Source organism: Anolis sagrei, chromosome 2 (genome assembly GCF_037176765.1).
Source record: "Anolis sagrei isolate rAnoSag1 chromosome 2, rAnoSag1.mat, whole genome shotgun sequence".
Taxonomy (NCBI): domain Eukaryota; kingdom Metazoa; phylum Chordata; class Lepidosauria; order Squamata; family Dactyloidae; genus Anolis; species Anolis sagrei.
The window spans coordinates 132199119-132219071 of record NC_090022.1 but is presented as its reverse complement, the minus strand read 5'-3'; the positions used below and the strand labels follow the sequence as shown (position 1 = coordinate 132219071).

At 41.1% G+C, this 19953-nt stretch overlaps 1 protein-coding gene across 2 annotated transcripts in view; it reads left to right on the top strand.

Moving 5' to 3' along the window:
* The first annotated feature begins 1104 nt into the window (after positions 1-1104).
* The window catches only part of KIF19 (kinesin family member 19), a 52757-nt gene continuing 33908 nt past the window's right edge, over positions 1105-19953 (top strand). For both annotated transcript variants that reach the window (XM_060764255.2, XM_060764254.2), the window contains exons 1-2: positions 1105-1515; positions 7515-7595. In XM_060764255.2, coding sequence (XP_060620238.2) covers positions 1471-1515; positions 7515-7595 — 126 coding nt within the window. In that variant the 5' untranslated portion in view covers positions 1105-1470. The remainder of the gene's footprint in view (positions 1516-7514; positions 7596-19953) is intronic.

The window sequence follows — 19953 nt, the reverse complement described above, 5'->3', positions numbered from 1 at the left end:
TATGCTGGAAATGTGAAAAAGAAAAAGGCAACTTTTTCCATATGTGGTGGGGTTGCAGAAAAGTAAAAAATTACTGGCTACAAATACACAAAGAATGGAAGAGATTCCAAATATAAAATTTAATCCAAAGCCAGAAACACTATTATTGGGAATATTAGACTCTAAAATAGAAAAGAATAAAGACAAAATATTCTTTTACTTAATAGCAGCCGCTAGGATGACCCTAGCGAAAGTATGGAAAACAAAGGAAATCCCAACAATGGGTGAATGGATAGCAAAAATAATGGATATAATAAATATGGACATATTGACCCAAAGAATTTCATATAATTATGCAAAACCTCAAAATACTAATTGGAAAGCAGTTCTAGACTTTGTAAAAGAAGAAAACAAAGAGATATATATTATGGACTTGTAACTGAAACTCAAGGGAAATATAAATAAGAAGATAATAACAAAAATAAGCGAAGACAAAAAATATGTTTGTGTACGAGTGTATATGATTTGATAGATAAAGATGCGCAAATACGTGTATATGTTTATGTAAGCACAAACATGCTTAAAAGTACAATTAATTGAGGCAACCTGGGTAATCCTGGAAGGACTGTACCATTCCCAATCCACAATACTTCCCTCCCCTTTTCGCAATACCCTTCCCCATCCCTTCTTTCCCCCTTTCTACCCTAACACCTATGTGCCTATCCTTTTTGTTGTAAATATGAAGAAAACAATAAAAAAAATATTTTTTAAAACCCAAACCGAATCTAAAGTTGACCAAAAACTGATTCGTAACCCTTTTGATACTAATGTTGGAGAGTGGTCCCTGGTCAAAGTTGTGTCTGGCCAAAAAAATGTTGGGAACCACTGGTTTAAGGAGAGTAAACATGCCCCCTTTCCTCTCCCTCGCAGTCCTGGGCCAACTTGGGCCCTCCGGGTGTTTTGGACTTCAACTCCCACAATTCCTAACAGCCTACCGGCTGTTAGGAATTGTGGGAGTTGAAGTCCAAAACACCCGGAGGGCCCAAGTTGGCCCAGGCCTGTTCTTCGCCCTTTGGCCTGCAGGGGGCGAGAGAGAGCCCGCTCCAGCCAGGGAGGGAGGGAGGGAGGGAGCAGCCTCTCCAGCGTTTGCCGGGCTGTTTGTGTACAGTTTGCCAAAGATCTCCAGGAGAAACACCCGGAGGCTGGGAAGAAGGAGAAGGAGAAGAAGAAGTAGTAGTGAAGAGCCCGGGAAGGGAGGCGGGGAAAGGGCGAGAGAGGGAGCGCTGAGCATCCCACCTTCATGGCAGGCTGAGTCCCCCACCGAGAGGGCTCTGCCTGGACGGGAAGGAGCCCCAGAGTGCGCCGACGGGGCCGAAGGAGGAGAAGGGGCGGAGAGGGCGGCCGGTGGGGGTCGCCCCGGAGAGGAAAGCAGCAGCAGGAGGAGGAGGAGGAGGAGGAAGGCGCCGCTGCCCCGCTGCTGCCACTGCTGCCATGATCACCAAGGAGGCCGGCGACGCCAAGGACCACCAGCTCACGGTGGGTGATAAGGAGCCCATCGACCCACACACCCCCAAATAAGTGGATACTAGAAGGAGAGGGTCTGTGGCAGGCCTGAGCAAACTTGGGCCTTCCAGGTGTTTTGGACTCCAACTCCCACCATTCCTAACAGCCGGTAGGCTGTTAGGAATGGTGGGAGTTGGAGTCCAAAACACCTGGAAGGCCCAAGTTTGCCCAGGCCTGAACTCTGTAGCCCAGACATGGGCCAGCTTGGGCCCTCCAGGTGTTTTGGACTTCAACTCCCACCATTCCTAACTGAGGAATGGTGGGAGTTGAAGTCCAAAACACCTGGAGGGCCCAAGTTGGCCCACACCTACTAGCCGTTCCCTTCTACGCGTTCCTGTGGCCCACATAGCGGTTCTGTGTGGGAGGTTTGGCCCAATTCTCTCGTTCGTGGGGTTCAGAATGCTCTGTGATTGTATATGAACTATAAATCCCAGCAACTACAACTCCCAAATGTCAAGATTCTATTTTCCCCGAACTCCACCAGTGTTCACATTTGGGCATACTGAGTATCCGTGCCAAGTTTGGTCCACATCCATCATTGCTTGAGTCCACAGTGATCTCTGGATGTAGGTGAACTACAACTCCAAAACCAAAGGACACTGCCCACCAGGCATGTAGCCGGGGGGGGGGGGGGCTTGAGGGGCTTCACCCCCCCCCCCGAAATTCTCATGGTGGTTCGCGAAAAGGCCTTACTGGTGCATTATTTAAACTGTTATGTTTATTCATATCATGATCTGATCACCATACACAATATATCCCATATGCATGGGGGTATTGGGGTAATGATACAAAAGGTTTGCTAGGCTAGACCCTCTTTCACTCAGACTTAGCCCCCCCCCCCCGAAACTCAGCCCCCCCGAAATCCCCCCTGAAAAAAAATTACACCCCGCCCCCCCCCCCCCCCGAAACGAAATCCTGGCTACAGGCCTGCTGCCCACCAAACCCTTCCACTATTTTCTGTGTGCCAAGATTGGTTCAATTCCATCGTTGGTGGGGTTCAGAATGCTCTTTGATTGTAGGTGAACTATAAATCCCAGCAACTACAACTCCCAAATGACAAAATCAATTTTTGGATTGAAGGACATACATTGGGCTCTTAGGTGTCTTGTGTCCAAATTTGGTGTCAATTCATCCAGTGGTTTTTTGAGTTCTGATAATCCCACAAACGAACATTACATTTTTAATTATATAGATTTACACAATATTTGTATTGTATTGTATTGATTGATTTTTATAGTTTTATAGTTTTTTATGAATTTTATATATATATATGTGATGTTTTTAAATTGTTTTATTGATATATAATACTAATAATAACATGATATTATAATTATATATTTATATTACTTGTAATATTACTAATAATATTGCAATATAATAGTATAGCACAATATAGTAATATATAATACTGATATTGTGCTATGGTAATAATATAATGTATTGTATGTGTGTGTAAGCCGCTCTGAGTCCCCATCGGGGTGAGAAGGGCGGCATATAGATGTCATAAATAAATAAATAAATAAATAAATGTATTTCTATATGGCATTGAATTGTCGCCTTTGGGCTGAAATGGGGGGGATAAAAATGTCGTAAATAAATAATATTTTAGTAATTTATTGCATGAAGCAAAGCATGGTCCATTAGACCAGGGGTCCTCAAACTAAGGCCCGAGGGCCAAATACGGCCCTCCAAGGTGATTTACCCGGCCCTCACTCAGGGTCAACCTAAGTCTGAAATGACTTGAAAGCACACAACAGCAACAACAATCCTATCTCATCAGCCAAAAGCAGGCCCACACTTCCCATTGAAAAACTAATAAGTTTATATTTCTTAAAATTGTTCTTCATTTTAATTATTTCAAGTTATAATCTGGCCCTCCAGCAGTTTGAGGGACTGTGACCTGGACCTCTGTTTAAAAAGTTTGAGGACCCCTGCATTAGACCATAAGAAAGCAAAGGTTTCTGATCATTCATGTGGACTTTTTAAATTATTATTATTATTTTGGAATTACATATAATTTCTGCCAACCTAGCAGTTCGAAAACATGCAAATGTGAGTAGATCAATAGGTACCGCTTCAGTGGGAAGGTAATGGCGCTCCATGCAGTCATGCCAGCCACATGACCTTGGAGGTGTCTATGGACAACGCTGGCTCTTCAGCTTAGAAATGGAGGTGAGCACTAAGAAAGCTTAGAAATGGAGGTGTGTCCGCAAAGCTGGACACAACTAGACTTACTATTTCATCAAACTAGAGCGTGAATCCACTTTAAATCTGGTTCCTGCGTCCTGCAGAATACTGGGGTTTGTAGTTTAATGAGACTGTTAAAGGCTCATCTCTAAACAATAAACCCCAGAATTCTTCAACAGCCAGCAAGTGAATGTAAAGTGGATTCATTCTCTAGTGTGATGAGGTCCTATTGATGTCAAGAGGAGACCTTTACCTTTACATATAAGGTGTGCTCGACCTGTACTTGATGGTCCCTTTAGTCGTTTTCATTTTTTAAAAAAAGGAATAATAGAAAGATTAGGCTACTTGTTCCAGACAAAACATCTTGTCTGAAGAGTGCCCTCTGGTCCTAATAAATCTGTTTCCGTTATCGAAATGTGATATACAGAGTTTAACTAACCAGTTCCTTGAGCATGCTCCATCTGGCAGGTTAGAGGAGCAAAGGTATTAGACTCTGTTTAATCCTTTCTTGACCCAGACCTAAGAGGTCAATCTTGTGTAAATGCCTTTAGCTGCAAATAATAACCAGGCATAGGAGGTGGCCGGCTGCCTGTGTTCTGCCTACTGTGTTGCCACGATGCCCTTAGAACAGTGGTTCCCAACCTGTGGTCCACGGACCACCAGTGGTCCACAAGAACTAAACTATGGTCTATGGCATCACCGCTAGTACAAAAGCGTCCCACTGGTCTCACGAAACCCTCTTATAGTGGCAAGACTTATTAAATATGTTTTTCTGTGAGCGAACAGATGGCAACTACTGGATGACATATGTTCTGTATCAGAAACTAGAGCAAAATGTGGTGTATCCAATGCAATTTTCTGAATCAGTACCCCAAATAACCAAACTGAACCTAAAGTTGACCAAAAAACGATTCGCAACGCTTTTGGTACTAATGTTGGAGAGTGGACCCTGGTCAAAGTGGTCCCTGGGCAAAAAAAGGTTTGGAACCACTGCCTTAGAATAACCATTTAACCAAGTACTAGCCATTGCCTGTCAAGTCCTGTTAAAGGAAATGGTAGCCAATAACTTTTGGAGTGTGTCTTGGTAGAGAGATTCATCCGGTTTTAGCTGGTAAACAAGTGACAATAGTAGCTCTATTATATATTTATTATTTATTGCATTTATATCCTGCTCTTCTCACCCTGCTGGAAACTTTGGGTGGCTTACTAGAAGGCACAATTCGATGCCATATATACATACATAGTATAAAACACATATACTTTAAAACCATATAATTAAAACATACCAATCTTAAAACAATTAATTAAAATGACACAATCCAAAGGCTTATTCCAGGAGCCATTCTGGTCATCAGTTGCATTTTTGCACTTAGTACAATTGCATTTTGTATGTATGAATGGATATTGAGACAAGAAATGGAGTGCCCTGCTTAATCAATAATAGGACATCCTACTCCTTTTGATGCGGCCCGGCATTACATTGGCTTTCTGGCTGCCTCGTCAAACTTTTGACTCATGTTTATCTTGTGGTCTACTAAATATTCACAACATTAAAGTTCCCATTTACAACACACTTTAAGTCTTATTATATGTATAGATCCATTAACACCCATCGCTAAGAAACAAAAGTAGCAATAATAATAATAATAATAATAATAATAATAATAATAATAATAAGTTTATTGATATCTCACCCTCTCTCCCCAGGGGACTCAAGGCAGCTTACAACTAAAATAATACAATAAGTGCAATACAATAAAATATATAAAATGGAATAAACAATTCATAATAATCCTATCAATGTGCAACACAAAATACAGCACAATCAAGTAACAAAATTAACAATAAAATTATGAACATTAGATTAAAAACACAGTCGTTCCTATGAGCTAAAAGGCTGAGTTTCTCACCAAGAGATATACAATATAAAATTAAGCAGTGGTGAAATACAGCAAATTAGAATAATGTAGGAAACTAAAAGCTGGGGAAGGTATGTGAGCATAGGATGAAAGAACTTCATATGGAACTGCTCTATTAAAAAAAGTAAAATACAGCAAGTGTTTATTCTTTGCTGTACTGTATTAATGATTTTGAGAAAATCTTTTTGGAAACAGGACATAATTAGAATCCATAAATGTTCTAGATTAATAAATATAATTACACATACTGTAAAACAGATTTTTTTTTGTAAATCAAATCTTGTTAACTGAGATTATAATTGGTAGAAGAAAGGCCCTTTGAATAGCATTACATTTGAATATACATCTGTAAACCAGGTCCTAGCCATACAATCTAGATATTACATTCACCAATCACATTCTTTTTCAATTATACATGCTTTAGATTTTAGGATTGGTTTTGAATAATGCTCAACTTTAAGACAATTCAAATGCTATTATACACAACAAGGAATGTATAGCATTACCTACAGTTTCTTGTAAGCAGCTGTGTAATGCTAAGAAAACTGGGTTTTGAAGGTGAGAGGACCTTTAAGGAACATTTTCAGAGCAGTAGGGGAAAGAAAAAGAGCCAAACACAGGCAGAACATAGCAAAAGATCCTGTTTCTCCAGTTGGTGTTAACTTCTGCTGAAATTAGTCGTTTTAAAATGCCAGAATGTGGTCTGCCTCGAACATCTATTTTCTAGGTCTTATCTTAGAAAACTTGCTTGCAAGTGTCAGCAGAAGAAACAGCACTCTGCCTATGCTTATAGGCAGTTTCTTCGAGAATTCACCAGGGCTCCTTTCGCCCAGCTGAGTAAAATGTCACATTATTTGCTTTGGACTGGAATATATGGCAGGGTGGATTCAGATAAGCCAGTTCAAAGAAGATATTGTGGGATTTTCTGCCTTGATATTCTGGGTTATATGGCTGTGTGGAAGGGCCCCAGGTTGCTTCCTCCTCAGATGAAGCCCTGGAAATGAATTTCAGCCATTAATAACTATGCTAGCACCTATGAGCCGAAATGTGTGGGAGGCATTAGCAATTTTAGACTATTGCTGCAAAAGCTACAGAATCTTGCAGTCCTTAAAGTTTGAGGGTCCTTCCAGACAGGCCCAGTATCCCAGGATCTGATCCCAGGTTTTCTGCTTATCCCAGATTATCTGGCAGTGTGGACTCGTATAATCCAGTTTAAATTGAAACCTGGGATCAGATCCTGGGATATAGGGCCTGTCTGCAAGGGCCCTTAGTTAGCATAAAGTTTTGTGGACTTCTTTTGTACGAAGAAATCTTGTCCCAAATGAAACCTTTTCATCTTCAAGGTACCACAAGCTTCTTTTCCTTTTTAGTGGCAAAGATTGGGTTGTATGTTTTTTTTAAAAAAAATCAGCAAATGGCACAAACATTTGAACATCTTCCAAATTCAAGAGAAATTAACATTGTTTGGCTTGTGTTCTAAAGCGGCCCCTGCCGATCAGTGGCTGGGCCGGTGTGCAAAGCCAAAGATGAGTTCTCTGAGCGGTGTTTCCTTTCTTCCAGGAAAAATACTGCAATTGTCTGTGTTCTGCTACCCATCAGGGCCTCAGAGCCACTGATGATTGTCTTTAATAGACAGGTGAGGCACTCACTAGGCAGGGAGGAGATGGAAGGTATTAGCCAGAAGCGTCAATGCAGTGTCTTCAGTTAAGTTTAGAAGTGCACGGAAGGAACATTCTCTGTGTGCTGTACCTCTGGATGGCCATGGCTCCTATGCAAGTGTGTACTTAACTACTCTTGGTCTCTCCCCTCTTGCATCCTTTACTGCAGGATACTCTGTAAGTCACCCATCTCTTCCTTACATTGCAGGTGGCACTTCGCATACGGCCAATCAGCATGGCAGAATTGGAAGAAGGAGCCACACTCATAGCCCACAAAGTGGATGACCAGGTATCATTGGATTCTTTCCTCACTTTTGGTGAAGGAGTGGGTGGCGGGGTAAGGGGCTGGATTTTGAAACTGAGGACTAGAATGAGATTTGAGATGGCAGTTGGGTTTCACTACTTTAAATGCTCCCAATGCTTGCAAGACAGTGTAAAGTGAGATGCTTGGTTTAAGGATTGGCAGGTGATAAAAGCAGTCCATGCTGGTTATGGTTTCCTACGATGTCTGACATCAGAATGAAGTCTGGCTATGCATGAGGGGCATGGAAAAGGCATTCATGTGGGAACATCTGGAGTTGCTTTGCAACAGTTCAGTACTTATGTGTCTAGATATTTTCTCCTCCAGCTAGCTGAAGACCTCCAAGGTCCTAGGCAAAAGTCTTTCCTATCACTCGTGGCCTGGTTCTTTGGACTGGGCTTGCCAGCATTGAACATAGGATATTTTCTATGTGAAGCATATGCTTTGAGATATGTGTGCAGGGCACATGCTGCCCAGCTTTGATCCTTTCTAAGAGAAGCAAGGCTTTATTCTCAGATAGGATGTTCTTATGGCCTACGACTTCTTCAGAGTCGCCAGAAAAACCATTTTATTGGAAATGAGTAATTTTCCTCTTTTAAAGCCTAAAGGAAAGATAGGTCACTTTTAATCAAGTTTTCAAAACTGTTTATCAGAACTGTAAATGGATTTCCAACCATTTCTGTTATTTTATTTGGGGGGGGGGGGGAAGGTCTCAGAAAATCCACTACATTCCCCAGCTTTCCTCTCAGCATTTCCCATAGAGGAACCAAACTCACTTTTTGTTTTCCAACCCCGTGCCCTAGGCCTGGAAATCAAATAGCCCTCCCATGATTATATTCATTGTTGAAAGATCCAGCCTGGGTTTCTGAACATTCCAGGATGATCAGCAGTCAAGGGACAATGCAGATTGTTCCAGAATTTGGAGTGCCCCTTTCTCTCCCAAAAGCCGTCTGAAATAGTTGTCCAGAGCATTCTTCTCAAATGCAGGTTGTTTATATGTTTGCACGTTGTGGAGCAGCATTTCACAGTAAGAAGCATTAAAATTCTGGAATCTTTTTTAAAAAAAATCAACCACATTATTTTGAATAGCTTACTATGTGAAAATTTGATGTTAAAATGATATGGTTGTAAGGAAAAGGTCATACTTGCTTTCCTTTCCTCCTGGGTATACTGCCTGACCACCAAGAGCACATGTCTTTTGTGCTGAGGTGCTTTGTGAGCTTTGCCACAGCCCTTCCTAGGCTGCTATTTCTTTAATGCAGACGCATCTATCCCTATTGACCTTTTGGACTTTCCATTTATTCTTTCTTCTATCCTTGTTTTTCACCCTATCACTTGCTCTGCCTTCCTTCCTTCATCCCCTTATCTCCTCCCTAATAATCCTTTTTCTTCCCTGGTGTTCTCTAAAACTTTATCTGCAGCAATTAGGATTTAAAATGGGTTTCTTCATTCAGGTGTCATTTAAGGCTTTGGCTGTTGAAAATCCCTTTATGGTTCCAAAGGCAAAATAATTTTTGTTCCACACAAGCAAATATTCCCATAGTGAAATGGCAGTGTTTGGTGAAATCAGAAGTAAAAGTTAATACTCACCTCTAATTGCCTGCTCAGTGTTCCCAAAGTGAGGGCTGGCTGAGGGCCCTTCCACACAGCCCTATATCCGAGAATATCAAGGCAGAAAATCCCACAATATCTGTTTTGAATTGGGTTATCTGAGTCCACACCGCCATATATTCCAGTTCAAAGCAGATAATGTGAGATTTCATTCAGCTGTGTTGAAGGGGCCTTAGGCAGCAAATGTTGGTTTTCATGAAAGGTCAATAAGCTGTTGGGTATTTAATTTGCTATTGCAGTAATTTCAACTTTATTTTTCCTTTGAGGGCTATTCAGATGGGTTTGGGTACAATGCACATTGATTTGGATGAGTCATAGAGATGCCATTTGCTTTTCTATCTCGGGTACAGAAATGGCATTGAGTGGTCCATTACCAAATATGAGTGCTCTTAATTTATCCTGAGATGTGTGTCATGCCAGTGATTTCGACCTAAGATTGCTCAGAGCACAAAAGATAAGCTAGGGTTCCCAGTCCCAACAAAATTGTCTCTGAAATCTGCGATTCATGGTTCCTCTTCATCACTGATCGCTTTCAGAAATGTGTTTCATTAGCAACTGCTAAGCAGCCCCGCTTGATTCCCATTTACTGGAGTCAGCAGGGAAATTAGACACCTTGATGAGTAGAATATTTTTCCAGTCCCTTTGGAAGTTGCTGGAAAGTGCTCTCTTCACTCATGAGATCCAGACAATCTCCGGTGGGAGCTTAACTCTTGTGCCTATGTGCTAGATTTGGAGAATTGCATAATGTCTAGAAAATGCAACTGGATTTGTTCTCTTTTGAGTGCTAGAGCTAAATAACTGTGTAACTGTGTTTTTTAAAAAAAACTGAAGGGGAAAAACAGTGCTCATGGTGGGTATATTTTGTATCTGTGGTAGATAGGTCTAACAAGGTTTTGACTGTTTTATTGCATCAAAGTGATATGTATGTGCATGCTTATGTTCCTTCATGTTAACTGTCAACTTAGGGTGACATCATACATTTCATAGGTTTTCTTAGATAAGGATTACTCGGAGGTGGTTTTACCAATTCCTTCCTCTGAAATATAGCCTACAGCTTCTGGTACCAACATGTTACTAGTTCAAAATAAATTCTGTTGTTGTGTGCTTTCAAGTTATTTCTATGGGGTTTTTTGTGTCAGGAGCGGAAAAAAACTGCAAGTTGCTTTAGGTGTGTGAGAATTGGCTGTCTGCAAGGTCGTTGCACAGGGGATGTTTGATAGTTTACCATCCTTGTGGGAGGCTTCTCTCATGTCCCCGCATGGAGAACTGGAGCTGACAGAGGGAGCACAACCTGCTCTCCCCAGATTCGAACTGCTGACCTGTTGGTCAGCAGTCCTGCCGGCACTAGGGTTTAACCCATTGCACCACTGGGGGCTCCTATGATTTACTGTAAGGTTTTTCTTGGCAGAACTTTTTCAGTTAGGAATTTCCTTTGCCTTGCTCTGAAGCTTGGAGAGTGTCACTTTCCCAGAATCACCGAGTGGGTTTCCATGGTCAATTGGAGCGTCAAACCCTGGTCTCCCAGTGTCCCAGTCCAACACTCAAACCACACCACACTGGCATAATTAATATTTGATGTGACATTAACAGTTCTTTAAGAAATAGTGATCCATGCTACTCAATTATAGTGTTATGGTTCCATTTTAAATGCCATGGAAACATCCTATGGAGTCCTGGGATTTGTAGTTTGGTCAGAGTCAGCAAAGGAACTGCATGACCGCTAGACGCCATTCTTTAAACTGCCTAGATTCCATAGGGCAGAAATTTATTTATTTATGTACTATATTTATATACGACCTTTCTTAACTCTGGGGGGACTAAAGGTGTTTTTTTTAATAAGTTTTTATTGAGTTTTTTGCATATACAGTGAAAGAGGGGGAACATATTTCTGGATAGGAAAGGTAGGAAAATTTAGAGGTTTGTGTAGGAGGAGAGGGGAAGGAATGGGGATGGGGTAGGTAGGGGTGGGGTCCTGTGAATCTAGGGGTATGTGAGAGAGAAAGAAAAAAAAAGGAAAAAAAGGGGGGGGGATGAAAGTGTGACTCCCGTTCAGTCCGCAGGGAGAAGGTCGTTGGTTTGACAGCTCTTTTTGTGTTCCTATTAATTTGTATTTCATCTTATATGTAGCATCCTAAATGTCCAGCTTAGATTGCTTTTTAATATATTCTTCAAATTGTTTCCAGTTTACTTGTTTTCCTTTACTTTGTTCTTCTAGTATTTGTGACAGTTTATCCAAATCCTTAAATTCCATTATCTTCTGAATCCAGTCTTCGTTGGTTGGAGTTTCCTTATTTTTCCATTTTTGTGCTATTAGAATTCTAAAGGTGTTTTACAATATACTTACGGGAAAAATTAAATGCCAACATATGTGAAAAAAGAAAAATCATAATAACTAAACACTAACATATAAATCTAAATTAAAATCATTAAAACCATTAAACATGAGACATAAAAATCATATAAACATTAAAACAAAGCATTAAAATATATTTATATAAGTATTATTTTGATACAAAAAAGAAACATGGTTCTGATCTCCCCACTGGAGATCAGAACCGCCCCGTCTATCCTGACATTTAGGAAACAGGTGAAGACTTTGTTATGGAGACAGGCATTCGACGGGTGAGCCAACACCCTGAGATATGGATGGAGGATGATGAGCAACGATTTAAGTGTGACGACTGACCATTATAGTTATTGATTGTAATTGCTGTTTTAATGTTTTATTGTAATATGTATTATGATGTTTTATTGACTGTATGTGATATTATGGTTGGAAACCGGTCTGAGTCCTTCAAGAGAGGTGAGAAGGCATACAAAACGTTTATATAAATAAATAAATAAAAGTGCAATCACAGCACTATGATTCTCTAGTATGAATGGAGCCCAAATATGCTTTGTGCCCCCAGTGTAATGCTTTTGAAAAAGAGTAGTTAGATAACACCAGTGGTACGTCTATAGTCAGAGAGAGATTTATGAAAATCAGAAAAGAGTAGCAGTACTCTACCTCATTAATATCCTTGCCTCTTCAAAGGTCCACACTTATAACAGAGTTAGCCCTCATTAAAAAAAATAATCATGGGATAAAAGAGTCCACCTGTCTACTTTTTGTTTTTTGAGTGTGAACATGCAAGACAAACTGCCTTTGAAATGTTTTCATGGTTTTGCAACAAAAAAGACATAGAAAAATAAAGCTTAAAATGAATTAGGCTGTTCATAAAATGTTTACAATCACATTCATTTAATAAAGTTGACAGAATAATGCCTTTATTGAATCCCAAGGGATGACAGGAATTTGGTTGCCCTATTCCATCATGTCTGAAGAGGAAGCCTGTCACCTCTGTGGAGGATATCCATGTGAATCACAACACTCTTTATTGTCCACCTTCAGACCCACATGGAGGGACTCTATAAATAAAAGTAATCACTCTCCTTCAGAAACATTGCTTTTATTCATATTATGGAGAAACTGACAGTGGATGGGTAGGACAAGCACACTCTTCTGTTTATGTGTGGAGCAAACAATTTAAAGAATGTTTACATAGGCTATTGATCCAACCAACAAGGTCCAAAAATGATTCACTTTTCTTTAATCTGAATATTGTGTGTTTTTAAAAAAAAAAATAGAAAAGGGTGGTTGGAAACGTGGTTGGGGACTTGGTACAAGAGTGCTAATATGTTCCAACCACAGTGTCGAAAATGTAATTTCGGAATTAATATGGAAACTGAGGTTTTACCTCTGAGAGCACAGTGCAGGAGCACCCTGGGAAAGGTTTTATACAGTTTTGAGAAAAGAGGGCTTATTTTATTTTATTACTAAATTTATTTATACCCCACTTTTCCTCAGGATTGGGACACAAAGCAGCTCACAATGAAAAAATACAAATATGCAGCTTATTCAGGATTTGGGAACCAATGCAAACATGATGCACTGGAGGTCTTTACATCCAAACTATTCTTACCCTCCACCTATAAGAAACAATATTGTTCTTTTCCTATTGCATGGCTATGATTGCCAACTGAGTGTCAGCACCATGTGTATCTGGCGCCATAGTCATGCAATAGGAAAAGAACATTATTGTTTCTTATAGGTGGAGGGTAAGAATGGCTATGATTGCCAACTGCGTGTTAGCAGGATGTGTATCTGGCAATCATAGCCATGCAATAGGAAAAGAATAATATTGTGGAGGGTAAGAATAGTTTCCAAAATTGACATGATATTCATGTAGGAAATCATTGCATGTGATGAGTTAAAATACTCAGAAGTGTTGATGAGGAGAGTGGTCTTGAAGCTATATGGACACCTCCTAAGGTAGTGGTTCTCAACCTTTTTTTGACCAGGGGCCACTTGAACATGGACCAGTCTCCAACATAAGTACCAAAGGGTTACAAATCAGGTTTTGGTCAACTTTAGATTTGGTTTGGTTATTTGGAGTGGTGATTCAGAAAATTGCATTGGATAGACCACATCAGCTCTAGTTTCTGATACAGAACATATGCTATCCAGTAGTCGCCATCTGCTCACCCACAGAAAATTATATTTAATAATCTAGCGCTGATGTGGTAGTTGTAATCTTTCGTGGGTAGTCAGCCTCTCCCCTCCCGACATCCCTGCTTCCTCAGCATTATAAGAGGGTTTCACGAGACCAGTCACTCTCGTTGCCATATGGTTTTGAGGCAACGGTGTAGTAATGGTGAGGCCGTGGACAATATTTTCGTTCTTGTGGTCCATGGACCACAGGTTGGGTACCACTGTCCTAAAGGGTTCTACTGACATATTCAGTTATAGTGTTTTGGCTGCTTTCTTGTGCATTGACCTTCAACTGTTTATTCTGTCTGAGGCACGAGTTGGTGCAGAAGCTGTGCAGGTGGAAAGTTCACTGGAAAACAGAAGCCGTCCGCTGCAGACTCTTCCGAGTTGCAAATGTCTGCGATTCACTGCAATCTTCTTTCTCCTGAGATGGAGGATGCCCTCCCTTTCTCCTGGAACCAAGGTTTCCTTGGAGATATTCCTCACCCCCACCCTCTCTCTGCCCTATCCAGCTGAGGACAATGCTTTAACCGTCAGGCCAGCACATTGTTTATGGGAGTGACTTGTCGCCCTGACAATAATGTGCTGGATTCAGGGCGTGGGTTGAGCAGCAAGGAGGAACGACGCCAGGGTTATTGCTGGAAGGTGGTATGCAACTGCTGAATGGATTAAGTCTTTTTAAAATATGCACATCCTCTAGCCACGTATAAGGCTGGCCATGATTTGCACAGTGGCTCTTGCTGTGGCTACAGGGAATAATACTGTATTTTTTTATTCTAAGACCCCATCTACACTGTCATTACAATGCAGATTGAACTAAATTATATGGTTAGTGTAGATTAGTTAAACTGCATTGTACATCCCATCTTCCTCCCTGTGAGGAATCAAAGCAGCTAATAATCCCACACCTTGGTCATATTTTAAAGAATTGGAATACAAAAATAATAATAAATAATATTACAGTGTGCATTAAGGTGAAAAGGGATAGACGTGGACCATAGATTTGCCCTGGATGACCTGAATATTCTTTGAGAAAACATATTAATCAAATCTGCGAATAATCAAATCAACAAACGTAAAGCCTGCCAATATGTAGGACAAGCTATATTTCCAGGTCAAGTGTATGTGGCAGGCCCAGCCTGAATCCTGGCACCTTCGTTTTCATTAAATTGTGGTTGGCAGTAGGCCTTCCTGGGCTGAATAGGTGGTTTTCATTCCTCTCTTATTACCCAAGAAGAAACCTTTGAGGCCAGACATCCGTGTTTGGTTTGGCATCATTTCCAGAAAGGGGAGAACAATTTATTCCAGGCCTTGTTTGTGTTTTATTAAAGTAAATATATGCACAATTCAGTTTGCTTGTAGGCTGATACAGATATTTGTTTGCTGCCTGATAACCTATTAGAAGTGTGGATGGAAGAGAAAACCCAAAGCTAAGCAAGTTTCTATACTGCTTCATGGCAAACCAGTTTCCTTCTCCCCAAGGACTCTTCCATCTCAATTTCCTGGATTTTTTCCAGTCACTTAATTGCTGATCTTAGCGTTTAAGAATATTAACCTTAAAAATAATTTGTTTTGTGAATGAAATCATTAAATCAATTTGATTGACTGTTTGCATTCATTTAATTCTTGAATTCAACTGAAACAGTAGCTTAGGAGGAGCACGCCCTATAATTTTGTATGAGGGGCATTCTTTGTTTCTTCCCTTTTTGTAACTATAATGTTATGACTATTTACTGAATGCCTGTTGTATTTATGCCTGGTGTATTTCATTTTCCCATTAATTTGGATGCAGGAGTGCAGTTGGGGGATTATATGTGACCCTAAAGCCATTTTTGTTTTTGGCATGCGTCTCCATATGTGCACTGCTCAAAAAGGCTATTGTGCCATTCTTAGAGATTTTAGTTGTGCAACAGAATCCTGGGATTTGTAGTTTGGTAAGGCACCAGCACTTTTTTGCATAGAAATCTAAAGAGCTTTCAAATCGAAAGGATTCCCCCCCCCCCTTTCTGAGGTGTCATGCATCAGGAGAGCTCACCGGAAGGGTAAGTTTTTGAGGGGGAAATTGAGAGCTGGGGGGGGGGGGTGTGGCTGAATGCTCTCTGAGGTAAACCTTTGGTTGACCTAGAAGTGCATCTAGCCACCCTTTGAGGGAAAGCCCGAGTTTGGGTTGAGGGTGTGATCAGCATCCCGGGAGGAAATGGGTTAAAATAACCCAGTTCCTCCTGGGTTTTGGGCAGTGTAGAAGGGCTCTAACTAATATGGCTCAGTGTAACAGAATCCTGGGATCTGCAGTTTGGTGAAGCACGAGCACTTTTTCCCCCATAGGCCAAAAAGCTAGTAAAACTAGAATTCCCATGATTGTATTACATAGAACTGTGTCTGTTAAAGTGGTGTCAAACTGTGTTAATTCCACAGTGTAGATACAGGCTGAGTGACCTCACACAAAGATGCTACAGAATTCGCTGTTTCTGTCAATAGCTGACTGGGTGGAAACTAGATTGAATCATTCAGACAATCTTCTTTGTAAATAGGACCATAAAGAGCTTAAACAAATAGCAATATTATGATCCCCCCCCCAGCAGACCATTTCTCATAATAGAACAATTATTTGAAAGAATGCACAGATATGAATGCATGTACAGCTTTGTTAACTTTTCAAAATCTCCTTCCTCCCATAAAGATCCAGCCCCTTAAAAATCATTTTCTGATGTGTTATAAAGATGTAAACCATTTGGTCAAATTGTTCCCTAGCATAGATATGCAATGGTCCCGTAAAGCCTAGGCGGTTGAATTGCACCTCCGTTTGCATCTCTTAAAGGTGTGAATCATGGAGGCCACATTACCCCCCACCCCTGCCCATAGTAGGTCACCTTCTCTCCTTCTCTTTTCTCCCGATCTCAGACTCAGCACTCATGACAGCATCTCACAGAGGTCTGATTGTCCAAGTGGAGTTGCAGGGCTGGCCAGCAAAGTTTTTGGCGTTGTTCACAAAGCTCCCATTAATGCCCACTGAAACAATGTCCTGTTTCTCTGGGCACAATGGCCCAAAGAGCTGCCAGTAGCACAGGCTGTTCTTGTTGCTGAGAGCTACCTGCAGCTTCACCTGAAACAAGATAACTGTTCAGATCCACCACTTGGGGGAGGGATAGGAGAAGGCACATTGTTTTTGTGTCTTGAGAGAATTGTACTGCTCCATTGAGATTTTAGTGCACTTAAGCCATCTGTATCACTCCTGGTCCTGCTCTTTCTTTGGTTTGCAATCTAGTTCTTGGATGTCATATCACAATATCTGTTTTGAACTGGGTCCACACTGCTATATATTACAGTTCAAAGCAGATAATGTGGGATTTTATTCAGCTGTGTGGAAGGGGCCTTCGTTGTAGAGTACATGCTTTGCATAGTAAGAGGTTCAATCCTTGTCATGAAATAGCATATGATAGGAAAGAGCTCTGGCTCTAGATCCTTTTATTCATTACAGATTTAATTTTTTTTAATTTAAAAGTTTTCCTTTAAATTGCAGTGTTGCTTCTAAAAATCTCTCTTTGGCACAAATGAGAGCACAAACTGAAATGACCTTTATAACTAAAATTGTCTTTGTGATTTAATGAATGCTAAAGGAATCACGGGCCACTGAAAATTTTAGAACAGGGATGGAGAATGTATGTCCTTCAGTTGTTGTTGGACTACACTTCCCTGCAATACTTCACAGTTGCTTTGCTGGCAGCGGGTGATGGAACTCGGACTCTGGGCGATGTGGAGTGACACTTATCCCCAGCCTGTTTCAGAGGCAACTAATAAGCAAGCTACTTATCTTGGTAGAATGAACATAAAGCAAGAGTTACTCAAGCCTTTGAAAATGAACTATTTCTTCCCTCCTTTTACCCTTATTTGGTACAAATGTTGAGCAGCCATTATACTCCCTGTACAACTCATTCTTTATTTATGCTAGGGGTTCTAATAATGATACTTTAGTGCTAATGCAGTGCATTCAGATCCTTTTCTATGACTTGTTGTAATTACATGTGGAGATTTAATTCCATTTTTAAGAAACTTTTCTCTCAAAGGAAGCCCGTGTTTACTTTGTTTACTAGGCATACGTTCTTCCAAACTCAGTACATGTTCCTTATCCCTTTCTGTTTCATATGACGCAGGAGACATTGAAAAGCTGTTGGAGGCTCAAGCTCTCGTGGGTGCGCTGGGTTAATGCAGGAAGGTGAACTTGTGTCTTCCCTGTCCTAGTCTAGCTAGTAGCTATACTGCTTTGCACAGTACCAGTTAATTGCTCCCCACATCTTTTCAAGCCACCTTTTTTTTATCTGTTGCTGAGAATGGTGATCACCTTTCACAGAGCCCCTGTTAAGGCCTCCTGGATATAATGAAACCCAACCTAATGTTGCTGTTCAGGGCAATGTGATACCTGCACACTCAAGGACAACAAACTGTGGTCACAGGGGACAGATGCTGACATCTCCTTTACCATCAGTAGCTCCTTCTACGTAGTAGGTGTCCAGTTCTCCTACTGAAAGGGGGAGGGATTTGCCTCACCTCTATCAGTGTTTTCACATGTCTTTGATGTATGTCAGCAGTACTGGTCACAGGGATACAGGCACTTTCAACTAAGTCCATGATAGAACCACCCCAAGCAGATAGATACATTTTTTTTCCAGAGGGAAGAACTACTGTATTTCCCGGAGACTATCTATAGCACAGCAGAACCTTTGAATCTAGTGGAGTTTCCCTTACCCAGAATTCAAAACCACATCAGAATCTGACGTTCTCCGCATTGATGGCAAATCTATACTGAGTAATAAATACTGTGGGACTAATCTGGCATGTACTACACCAGATCAGCCCTGGGTAAGGGCCAAACAGAGTTCAGCACTACTGGGCAACTATCCTTCCTGTTGCAGTAGTCTCCAGCTATGAAACAGGTCCTACCTGTCTGCTGTTGCATACAGTGATATTGAATGATGGGGCACTGGAAGAGAGGGGAGGGGTAGAAGAGGAATAACCCCTTCTCTCCCCTCTCCCTTCCCAGAGCACTCTTTCTGACATCACTGTATGCGACAGATGTCAGGAAGTACCCACATGGCAGCTGGAGTCCACTACAATATGGATTGGGGGAGGCAATTGCCATCTCATGTCTCCAGATCCACACCTGGGACAAACAGGATGGCAGTGGGGATAGTTCTGTTTTAGAACTAGTCCAACTGTTCCCACAGGCCCGAAGTCAGGGGGGAGTCCAAATTCTGGGCAAGAATTCAGACTTTCCCATAACTTTAAATAACATGAGGCCGCACTAGGGTGGTTTTGCCCCAAGTTACCCCAGATCAGCCCCATGTGCCATTTGTCGTCCAGCTCTACATAGGCCTAAGTCTTCAGTGTAGATGTGACTTGTAACACTCTTGCTTTCTGTTGGTTCATTATTAAATAATATTCCATAAGGTGTATATGATAAATGAATTCATGTTTAGACTTGGATCCCATTTCCAAGATATCCCATTTTGCCCATATATGCAAATACAGGTATTCCAAAAACTGGGGGGAGGGGGGGGGGTCTGAAATCCCAAATGCTTCTGGACCCGAGCATTTCAAATAAGAGATACTTATGTTCCACAAAGAATCAGATTTATTTCAGCACAAAAAATGAAATTAATATTAAAAATATGAATCCCTCCACTTTTTAACTTTTTATTGCCTCAAAAGAGTCCCTGAGTTCTGCACAGTCTTTGACAATTGTACAGATACATGGGTGATACTAGAGTTGCATCCTCTTCCAACACTGTTGACCCCTAGCAGATACACAAAATGTTCTTTTCCCCTTCTCTCCTCCAGTTGCTAATCTTTCAGTGATTAAACCCAACAAATAGTTACCACATTTAAGCCTACATATGGTATCCCTATGGCTAGTACAGACCTGTCCCCTTTGTCAACCCAGATTAAGGTTAGCAGGGATCATAGAAGCACAAAGGAAGATTAATGGTCCTCACGCAGGTGGGTGGACACCTGATTAAGGGAAGCAGTCAGCACAGAAGCTGTAGTTGCCAATCTGGGTGTTCTGCAACTTCATTTCTGTTGTATTATATTACTGTATGGCATTCTTCTGTCACACCATGTAACTCCCAGGGGTACTATTCAAACTGAACTTCCCAGAGGGAAGAAGTGTGCTTACACGTAGAGCTTGGGAATCACATGACAGATACT